General features: G+C 35.5%; 1 protein-coding gene across 3 annotated transcripts in view; it reads right to left on the bottom strand.

Annotated features, from left to right (window-relative positions):
• LOC121324116 (A-kinase anchor protein 6-like) overlaps positions 1 to 12,071 on the bottom strand; it is a 115,607-nt gene that overhangs the window by 48,046 nt on the left and 55,490 nt on the right. For all 3 annotated transcript variants that reach the window (XM_041265598.1, XM_041265600.1, XM_041265599.1), the window contains exon 8: positions 2,983 to 3,131. In XM_041265598.1, coding sequence (XP_041121532.1) covers positions 2,983 to 3,131 — 149 coding nt within the window. The remainder of the gene's footprint in view (positions 1 to 2,982; positions 3,132 to 12,071) is intronic.

Raw genomic sequence — 12,071 nt, forward strand, 5'->3', positions numbered from 1 at the left:
CCCCACCTTCACCCCCAAATAAAAAAAATATGTTTCTATCAAAAAGCTTTTCGTAATCACACAGTAGCCCCTCGCTCAGCCGGATATGTTTGTCCGACATAAGGAGGTGTCGGGTTTACAAAAATTAAATCGCACACACATACATTTATAGTGCTTAATGTATTTTAAATGTATACATCATTGCACTGAAATAACATTAACGTGTTTTGGTTAGGCTACACATTACATTATGAAAAATATATAAATCTACACAGTAAGCCTATACAGTATACAGTACAGTAGTGAAATCAAATGAATACCTAGCACACTTTCTTTTTACTTTAGCTTGTAGGCTAGTGGTAACACAAAATAAATCATACTGCTGAGTTATACATATTGGTGTACAATGCGAATAAAATAATATTTTCAATTGAAACTGAATGGTTTTAGCTTTTATTATATTATTATTATTATTATTATTATTATTATTATTATTATTAACTTGGCGTACGTTGTAGCCAATTAGCATGAAATAGATCATGGTGCCACACTGACAAGTTATGATACTTATAGGACCGTCAATTCTCGTTAATACGACTAGCAACACATTTTGCATTACACCACTAATTCGTATTATCATGTGTAGCCTATAAGCCAAATGTATACTGTCAGTTTCTATTTAAGTTAGTCAGTGGTGCACTGGTAAATTGTGCACAATTACAAACCACCTGCAGATTAATAGAATAGGTGTGTTTCCTATTCCTATACAGATGCACAGAATGAGCTGGAGGGGAAGCTTGCAACATCATTGCCATCAGTGGTGAGCATAAAACATGACAGCTAAGATATCCTCCAAAAACAGAAAGAACGCCAATCCAGAGTGGCCATGTACAACATATAAAGATCACAGCAAACAGAGATGAGATCCACTCTCATTTGGAGTATACATGTCATTCTTAATTTCAATCCTCTCAAAAGCAGAGAATATGGCAGTTGTAAAGTCACATCAAGCAAGACCCAATTTGGCATATACTGCAATTTAAATGTTAGGTAATTGTTCCCTTCATTGCTAAAAAAAAAATAAATAAATTATTTTAATTCTAACATACAAGAAAAATACATTTAGCAGTATGATAATATACTGTATATCCTTTAAACAACATGTCTGTCAATATCATTCACGTACAATGTACATAAAACATAAAGATATAAGTATGCACTACAGAGTTTGTCTTAAACAAAACCTCCATCCAAATGGAGATAAAGCAATGCTTTGCAGAAATAAATTAGTTACATTTCACATTGAATATACAACTGTAGCTATAATATTTCTGTTGCATGTGATTGACTGTGTTACTGGAGCAGTCATTTGCTTGTTCAGTTTATGCAAAAAAAAAAAAAAGCAGTGGATGTCAAAGGCTGCACTATTTCAACTTGATTGCATGTTGAAGCTGAACCACTGGCAATTACATTATATCTGTAGGATGTTTCATACATATATATTTAGAAGGTTTTATAGAAGCTCAGGGAAATAAACACACGTGGAAGGTCTCACAGTCCTAAAAAGATATATCTACGCTTCAGCTTCCCACATGCCTGATCCATTGAGACATAAGAACATAAGAACATAAGAACATAAGAAAGTTTACAAACGAGAGGAGGCCATTCGGCCCATCTTGCTCGTTTGGTTGTTAGTAGCTTATTGATCCCAAAATCTCATCAAGCAGCTTCTTGAAGGATCCCAGGGTGTCAGCTTCAACAACATTACAGGGGAGTTGATTCCAGACCCTCACAATTCTCTGTGTAAAAAAGTGCCTCCTATTTTCTGTTCTGAATGGCCCTTTGTCTAACCTCCATTTGTGACCCCTGGTCCTTGTTTCTTTTTTCAGGCTGAAAAAGTCCCTTGGGTCGACACTGTCAATACCTTTTAGAATTTTGAATGCTTGAATTAGGTCGCCACGCAGTCTTCATTGTTCAAGACTGAACAGATTCAATTCTTTTAGCCTGTCTGCATATGACATGCCTTTTAAGCCCGGAATAATTCTGGTTGCTCTTCTTTGCACTCTTTCTAGAGCAGCAATATCTTTTTTATAGCGAGGTGACCAGAACTGCACACAATATTCAAGATGAGGTCTTACTAGTGCATTGTACAGTTTTAACATTACTTCCCTTGATTTAAATTCAACACTTTTCACAATGTATCCAAGCATCTTGTTAGCCTTTTTTATAGCTTCCCCACATTGTCTAGATGAAGACATTTCTGAGTCAACAAAAACTCCTAGGTCTTTTTCATAGATTCCTTCGTCAATTTCAGTATCTCCCATATGATATTTATAATGTACATTTTTATTTCCTGCATGCAGTACTTTACACTTTTCTCTATTAAATGTCATTTGCCATGTGTCTGCCCAGTTCTGAATCTTGTCTAGATCATTTTGATTGACCTTTGCTGCTGCAATAGTTTTTGCCACTCCTCCTACTTTTGTGTCGTCTGCAAATTTAACAAGTTTGCTTACTATACCAGAATCTAAATCATTAATGTAGATTAGGAATAGCAGATGACCTAATATTGATCCCTGTGGTACACCACTGGTTACCACACTCCATTCTGAGGTTTTTCCTCTAATCAGTACTTTCTGTTTTCTACATGTTAACCACTCCCTAATCCATGTACATGTGTTTCCTTGAATCCCAACTGCGTTCAGTTTGAGAATTAATCTTTTGTGCGGGACTTTGTCAAAAGCTTTCCGGAAATCTAAATAAACCATGTCATATGCTTTGCAATTATCCATTATCGATGTTGCATCCTCAAAAAAATCAAGCAAGTTAGTTCTCCCTTTCCTAAAACCATGTTGACTGTCTCCCAGGACCCTGTTACCATATAGGTAATTTTCCATAATTTTCCTTTGTATAACAAACACTATCTGTTATACAAAGGAAGCAATTTGCATCTATGGTATATAAAAAAAAAAAAAATAATAAAAACAGAGTTGCTGCCTGTACCTATTACTTTCTATTCTGTTGACTTTTGACATTTCAGCAAACTCTTTTTTCCTCTTGGTGCTGTTGGAGTACTGCTCACTGTAGAGCTTGAGGGACATCTGCTCTACAACATCTCTCCTGGCTTCCAGGTCACACAGCTGCGCCTCACCCTGCATTAAATACAAGAAACACTTGTTATAGTATACTGTGCAGTAAATTATTGTACTGTACTGCAGAGAGTAGTCTTCAATTAATCAAAAATCAAAAATACCTTGGCAGTGGCTTAGTTTTTAACTTTGGGAAATTATCTATAAAAGCATTTTCTTACATATTTTTACTAATAGACAGATACAAGCTATAAGTGGTTTTAGTTACTATATATATATATATATATATATATATATATATATATATATATATATATATATATATATATATATAATTTAATACAATATTAATATCAATGCAACACCCATTCCTACTACATATGGACCACAGTCAATATTCTGAGGACAGTTGTAATGCCAGCTGTGTTAAATATTTATGTAATGAACTAAAAGGAGTTCTGTATCAATATATTTTAAATGTGTTTTTATGCCTTTTAATATGGCGATTCATATAAAGCTATATCAAATTAAGCCGCTGTTACAGTGAGTTTCATGATTTTACAGGAAACCTGGTGCGGCACAATCTGTGATGTTTGTAATGACACTGAAATCCATCCATAATATAATCTACAATTTCAAATGAATTTGCCAATTCATTGTTTGCTTTAATATCACAGAACTCACCTTCTATATGTTTGCACTGCAGTATACAAAAATGCCATACAATTTCTTAAAATTTGTATTCAGAAGCATGAAATAAAATAAAATGAAATCTTAACCTTATCATGGAGTTTTAGCATAGTGACTTAAATACTATTATCTTTGCAAAAATGAAGGTGAGATAGTTTATGAGACAGAGTTTCAAACCTATTGTATATATACTGTACAGGGAACACCACACATGCTCGTAGAGCCCTTAATAAACCTCTCAACCTCTTTGGGGGCTTGTGGATTAATTGCTGCTATTTGGCTATCCTCAATCAAGGAATAACTACACTACTCTATGAACCTTCACAGTGTATCCTCTATATGTACACTATATTTGAAACACACAAACTGTATACAACTACAGATTTGATGTCATAGGGAATCAGATGTTCAGATGTTTAATAATGCAACCAATACATGTATTTGAATACAAACCAGTACAAGGAATGCTCTTTCATTATCCTTTTTTTGTATTTGTATTCATTCAAACTGTGCCACTGAAGTGTTAAGGTCCTAATTACCAAATTCCATATGTACTGCTTACACACACAATCATGACTGTTGCAAACTGCAGACAAAAGCAATTTACCACAATCACCTTGAGCTCTAGGACAACTTTACACCAACAATCCCCTGCCTTTTCAACAATCAAAATATTCCATCACTCTGTCTGCTCATTAACGACTTGCAGAACAACTATTCCTGCCTGATAATAAACTGTAAAGAACAGGCAATATGAGAACCCCTTCACACTAAGCTTAAGTTGAAGCCATTCAATTGTCTGCACTGGTCACTGGTTTAAGTGCTGTACTACAGTAAAAACTTGCTTTAAGGCCACTTGTGTAAAAAGGTCACTTCACAATTAAAGCCACATTTTTACAGTCCTGGTTTGCTCCTGTTGACTGCAAGGTAAAGACAACAATGTAACTGCAAAGTACTAATGTATTCAGCATTAAGGCCACCATCTGTAGTCCCAAATGCATCAAACCTCTGTTTAATTGCCTTTAATAAGACCAGCATCCAGTAAAGTACCAATAATATAACTGTTGTGACAGGCCAGAGGTCCTCCACACTGGGAGCATTACCACAGGGTAATTGTTTCATTGTTTTATTGAGCCAGATCACCTGGCACTGGTTTAATTAAGGAAACCTGCCAGTAATTAGCAGGCAGGTATTTAAAAAGGTCTGCAAGGCATGGTCGGGGACTGTGTATAGGCTGTGTGAAGGTCTGTGCAGAGCCCTGAAAGGGTGAGTCTCTGTTGTTCTTGTGTCTGGGTTAACTATTTTTAAGGGCGTGATCCAGCCTTAGCCAGGGCTTCTTTATACTGTGTACCAAATATATGAATAATGACTTAAAGTGTACTGTCTCTCTAAAGCAAAAACTTAATGGCAGCCATATTAGGCGAAGGTCAATGCCATGGTCACGTGCAAATATGAAGTCAGGCTTAAACACTGTGGCAGAGGCTGCTTTGTAAAATTACTCTCACAAAAGGGATAACTGTTCTTTTATAACTGAGAGAATCACAGAATACAGTTGTGAGTGGTGTACTCTGATCTCTATAGAAACACTGACTCTCTGATAGGAGGCACTTTTTTAATTCTGTGTCATTAAGCCACAGAGAGGCAGCCATTATATATTGCTAGAACTGCCGTTGCGAGTCTATGATGTAAATACAGCAGAAGAATAACGGCATTCCGAACTTTTGATCACTGATTGCCATAGTGTTTCTAGATGTTTTCAATTCGTTCTCCACACATCTACTTCTGGGAGTATAAAATGGTGTTGGTGTGGCTTCACTTAATCGCTGCTATCAGTGATCCAGTCTTCTATAGAAGTCGGTGACCCTGTATCATCCAGAAAACACAAGTCACATGAACCCAATATGGGTCGCGGTTCAAAGGGAAGGTTGCTGTGCCCAAGGATTTTCTACAACTCTGAAAATATGAAGCTGATAACTAAATGATTTATGAGATATTAGCAGTTGTTGCTAACTGGGATGTTTAATAAAGTCATGTTCTGCTACCATATTACTATTGATTAAGAAAGACAGACTCAGAGACAGCTGGGTTGGGCATTAGAATATGCCCTTTTATTTTTAACGTTAAAAAACGAATCCCCGATTGATAGACATTTCTGCCATACACAATCTATTTATATATGTCAGTATAAAAATGCTTTATAGTGTATGCATTAGGAGTTGGTATAACTCACCTAGTGATAATCGTCCTCAACATTTTAAATGTACTTTTCTTTTCAAATTGCTTTCCTTTGGGTCTCTTCTTATTTTGTTCCCTGCTTATACAGATATGCGCAACTGGTGCTGCCTTGTGTATTCGTATTTCAAACAGAATCATTCAAACCTATACCCACACTGTCAAAAATCTTGCCTTTAAACTGTTAATGCAGAATGAAATCAATATAAATTTTGATCATTTGATGAATACTTATTTCTGTCTCTAGGGTGCAGGGATTCAGAAGTGAAATCTGCTGAATCAAGTCATTTTACTTTTTGTGTGCTGCCAGTACCAATTTACTAGCCTCTGGAAAGTTCTTAAACTAGATGTCTCCAGAGGTATCTGTGTTGGTTTTACTGTCAATCATGTGTGGATGTGAGAGAGCAGCCATCATCACCTACTTTTCCTACTCTTCACAGTGTTCAGACACGGAAAGTTTTGATTGCTATAAGCTTTTTATATAAACTCAGAAGATAACAAAATGTAAACATCAATAATTTATAAGCACAACTATAAACTTGCTTTTTTTTTTTTTTTTTTGCTTTATATCAGCAAATAAAACTGTGTTACAAGATTAGACAGGGAGAATGTGCAATTTTCCAGTGGAAGTTAAACTTACAGACATACTTATCCTTCATGAAAAATATTCATACTTTTGACAGTTACTACATAATTCAACATTTTTGTACTGGACCCAAAAAACCAAAATACAGTAAAGAGATATTAAATAAAATCTAATTCCAGCGTGAGCAGTAAAAAGCCTGGTGTGCAAAAAAATAAAAAATAAAAAAAAAACCCTAAATCGATTAAAGCTTTTCAAATAAATGTGAGGCAAAAACAAACTAAAAAAATTATCTTTAATTATATTCTCAGCTCAGCATCTCTTTTTAAGTCTGTGTGGCTTTCGCCTTTACTGTCAGACAAAAATCAAAGAATACAGCTGTGCACCAAACATTAAGATAATAACTCAATGTTCCTGTCTCCATGCACATATCATGGCCATGAACACATTTAGCATGTTGGGTTTATATACCCCTGCAAATATCAAGTCAGTACCTCGATGGTTTCTGAGATATGAGGCTCTGAGCCCCGTGGTTCAGCAAAGATACATCTCAATAGTGCATGCACTAATCCAAAGAGATGGCTGACACACATTACAAAAACAATAACACACATTGTGACACAATTAATATGCTCAAAATGATGCTGAAAATCCTAATAAATTCTATTAGATATAAAGGAATACATTGTTTACCTATGGGTAATAGCACATAGGGTATAGTCTTGGTCTCTGACAAAATCTATAGCGACTGGCCAGTTTATAAATTAACTAAGCAGATGGATGCCTCAGGACCGCTTAGCTGTGTGTGTGTGTGTGTGTGCGTGCGTGTGTGTGTGTGTGTGTGTGTGTGTGTGTGTGTGTGTGTGTGTGTGCGTGCGTGCATGTGTGTGTGTGTGTGTGTGTGTGTGTGTGTGTGTGCGTGCGTGTTTATTGTCACTTCTATGCTCTTCAGTTTGTGGTCGTTCACACTCTGTGCTGTGATTTGTTATATTAGATTTGTTATTTCATTGTCTTCTGGCCAGTGATGTTCGTCTTTGTGTTCAGTATTTTTACTAAATGTAAACAAATGTGACTTATCTGAATGTTGTGAGGGAGATTCTGTACCAGGTTTAAAACTGGACTCTGCACTGCTCTGTGTGGAATACTTAACATTCCGAATTAAAATATTACAACTTTAAAATGTTATTTCATACCTAGGAATAATGTATGGCAGCCAATTTTCAATATTTCATGGGTATGTTACTGCAAACTAATTATTGTTTCTAAGCGAAGAACAAAATCATAATATAATTATTTTTATATATGTAATTTTCTAGATTAGTAAAAAAAAAATGTCAGCAGCTGAATTTCAAGCAAGACATAAACAACCATAGGGCCTTTACTACACAGATGTTTTGAATAAAACAAAAAGGGGCTTATTTATGTGATATCTTTGTAAAATGGAAAGGAACTTGTATAATGCCTTTGTTGTATTGAGTTCTGTATTCTTTTTTATATAAATGAAGAATTTCATGGATGCCATACAAACAGGAAACGATCCTTATCTGAAACAGCTGGGGAGTTATATCAATTTACAACAGAAGAACTGTGCCTCTGGTGAATACTACCAGTAGCAGAAGCTATAAACATCTCTCTTATAAATAAAATGAATACAAATACAAAAAAAAAATTAAGAGGATGAAAGATTTTATTTATTTATGTAGTTACCTTTGAATACAGAAGTCACTAGGATACGGTTTAATTGAACCGGCAATATGAAGCTGTACCTTTTCCTTTTAAATATATTTATTATTGCATATCAAATCTCCCCTTTTTAATTTCAAACCTCTTTTCATATTTCTCCACTGCCTAGCAGCACCATCGACATCGAACAGTTGGTCCAAAAAAACAGGTTGCTTTCAACATCTGCCTGGTCATGCCGGCTTCAGGATTAGCAGAGGTTTAGCCAGTATAGGGTGTATCAAAGTCTAGCTCCCCCTTTTCATCACTGTGAAAGATAACCCCTGGCTCTGTGAACTGTATCTGGAAACAGAATGCATTCTCATCACACTTTTCAGACTCTACTGGGACTCAGAGGCGTACTAATAGATGCCAGAGGGTCAGGAAGCAGTACCTGGAAATGTTACGCCACAGAGTAAAATTTAGATATTTTTTTAACTAGAGTTGATTTTTAAAGGATTAACGCAAAGTGATACATACAAATAATTATTATATCATCTCTGGTGATATCTTAAGTTCCGGAAGAAAAAGAAGAAAAGAAGCTTGGTTTACAGTATTTAAGTCTATACTTAGGAGAGGGGTTGTTTTTTTTTTTTAAACAAGAGGGCATGTGAAATGTTTTTTACAGCAAGGAAACACGACAGAGCACTCACACTCAACACTTGCTGGTCAGTTACAAAACTTCCAGCTATGCGGACAAAAAAATAAACTGAGGCAAAAATTACCTGTAAAATATCAGAGAAGCTACGATCACCCAGGCAAATATAACGACAATATAGGTTAATCTGTATCTTAATTTGATCTTCATGTTAGAAACAAGCTCTAACACACTTCTTCTATCATAAGTTGTAGCAGAATTCAATACAAAAGAGGATTTTTAGAGCTGTAGTACTAGCTTGTGTGCCTTTAAAAATATCTGAAGGAGTCTTAAAGGTTTAGCTCCTGCAACATCTATCAGGGCGTGAAATTAGCAATTGCTAGAAGCCAAATTGCTGCTTCTTATTTAATTTTACTGCTGAAAGGTGACATTTAATAGCTGATCTTCGCTTCCAAGATCTCTAAAGAGGTGTGTGCAAGAGCTGAGAGCACACTGTTTATATAAAACAGTTTCCAATGGAGAAGTCTGGTACAAACTCCAGCTTTCTCGTGACTAAGTGAAGAAAAGGGACAGTTTATGGTCCTTTTATCACCTTTATGTATCCTGTGAACCAATCAAAAATAACTCGAACTCCCTTCAAAAATCTTGCTTCAATTACACAACCAAAAAAATGGTTGCTTGGCTTTGCAAAAAAAGCCAATAGGGTACCTTGTTTTTACACCAAGATTCAAATGTAGCAACATATACAGGATAGATAACCTACAACCATTATTTTTGTTTTTATTATATAAAAAAACGTTTTTTTTAATGGTGTTGATTGCATTTGAATGCAAAGGTTATAATAAATATGAAACTGTGTACATTGCAGTTAAAATAAAAGGATTAAAATAAAATAACATTAAAGTGGAAGCCAAAAGTTGTTGAGACATATTTTTATTAATTGTGGTAATAGAGCTCAATATGATATTGGGCATAGATACTTTTCTTAGATAATAATACAAATTAAAAACAAATTTCTAGTTACTCTTTTCTTTATATTTTCCAGGCATGTTGCCTAAAAGAGAAGACATCCCAGATACTACTTCCTGTTAATAACTGTCATTTGTTTGTGTTGCTAGACTGAACAAACATTCTTGACAATATCAGTCAGATTATATGTATCTACAGACAGGGTATGCAATGGACTAAACAGTATTGACTAATATTTAGTTGAGGAAGTGTGTTGGAAGATGTTTTTAAATCTATGAAATGCTTAATTTAGAGAGCAAACGTGATTTGAAATATGTTAAAAGAGACAACAATCTGCCACAAAATGTTGTTCCTCAAAGACCAGATGATTTCAGATTAAAAAAAAAAAAAAAATCTGCAACAGCCACGATGAAGATATTTTGAAAACTGAGCCAATCGCTTTAGGCAGGTGTTACACGAGAATCCATTAATATAAGTAATTAACACTAGCCACCATTTTAATTAACATGCAAACCTTAATTAGGAAATCATTAACTAATGTAAAAAATCTGATCTTAATGTTATAGCTAAAATCGACAGATTCAAAGCGCATTACGTGAGTTTCTGAAATAAATATTAAATCAAGGTTTTGCACAAAAGGGATGGTATTCTGGAAAATATGTTAGCATCTGATCATTTTTGCAGAAGTATATTTGGAATTACATGCAATAAAATTGTTTACATAAAGATCCTGACGCAGCTCACCAAAGGAATGGCCAAGTGTAATCCATGGAATCAGCCTAGAACGGAAATACTTGGTCTCACTGATTTCTAGTCGGAGAGCAATTATTAAAATGTTTCAAATGAAAAAAGCATGTTGTTCAGAACCATTGGGATGCTAGTGTAGTTAACCTTGCATATTATTAAGGGTTATAAAGTTGTACTTCAAATTATTGGACAACCTACTCCTGGTTTCCATTATCAAATCATCAACGGTTCCACTCTTGCGAAACATCCTTAAATAGCTTCCTGCATATTCAAATCATGAGCACCTGCCCAGAAACAAAGTGGCTGAATGTAACTTTTTTTTTTTTTTTCTGGAACACTTCTAAAGCTCATAAGCCAGAGGTTTGATGGATAAAGCCTTGGGCTTACTCTCAACTTAGGGCTAATCAGCGCTTCACTTTGAGGTGAGATGCATTTTAATCAGCACAGCTCTCCTTGTTAAATATTCTGATATTTAATGTGTGCTTCCACTTTAGTTCTCACATCATACTGCACTAACTGCATTTATCAATTAAAATACTTGGAACAGCCTGTCACACTGGTGCTACACAGACTTCTGCTTTGACAGATTGTTTGCTCGCTCACCAGCTATTTGGCCGCACTGCTAAGATACCTCTTTGTAGGCACAAGGGAAAAAAAAGAGGTGAGCTTTTAAAAGGTTGCTGTGCTCTTCTGGGCAATCACAGCAGGGAATTGATTTTAGTAATAAGACAAAGAAGCAATTGTAAAGATCGATGCATAAAGCTGGAACGTAATGCAAAGGGGTGAGTTTACTATTTCATTAAGAGTAGGACAAAAACTGGAATTGCTCACAATGACAAATGTCTCAGAACATTATATACACATTCCAGGTAAGAGCTCCAGGCCAAGTTAAATTCAATTTCTCTGCTCCATTGTATTTCTATTTATTATTTGTTGTATTTGTTCCAGCTTGTGGTAGTTGCTGCTGTTGAAGCAGTATTCCTTCCAAACCAACGATATGCTTCACATCGATGTGTAAGAAAACCCATTACTCATCGTTGCTACCGGCTGCGTTGAGACTACCCCGATAATATATTTTTTTGACAATGGTTACAACCCCCCCTTCCCCCACTCCTCCATCTGTTTAAATGTCACTGCATCTGCAAACGTTATGCAGAAACAAGCTCCCCATTTCTGCAGCAGCAACCAAGTTCAATGCTTTGATTGGCTCACCTGCTTCTCGACACTTTTGCTCGCTCCAGTAGAGTGGATAGGTTTATGAATTTCCATGACAGGCCACTTAGGGGTGCTGTCTCCTGATAACACCAATTTCAAACACTTTCTACAAATTACTTTGAACAAATGCAGAGGCATAAAAATCTTCTTTTCAAAAATGCAGTTATTAAAATCCACAACAGCGCAATATTTAAAAAAACAGAATAGAATCCTTGAGTAGGCTCACAATTAGCACTGTACTAGGTCCCTC

This window comes from Polyodon spathula, chromosome 12 (assembly GCF_017654505.1).
Source record: "Polyodon spathula isolate WHYD16114869_AA chromosome 12, ASM1765450v1, whole genome shotgun sequence".
Taxonomy (NCBI): domain Eukaryota; kingdom Metazoa; phylum Chordata; class Actinopteri; order Acipenseriformes; family Polyodontidae; genus Polyodon; species Polyodon spathula.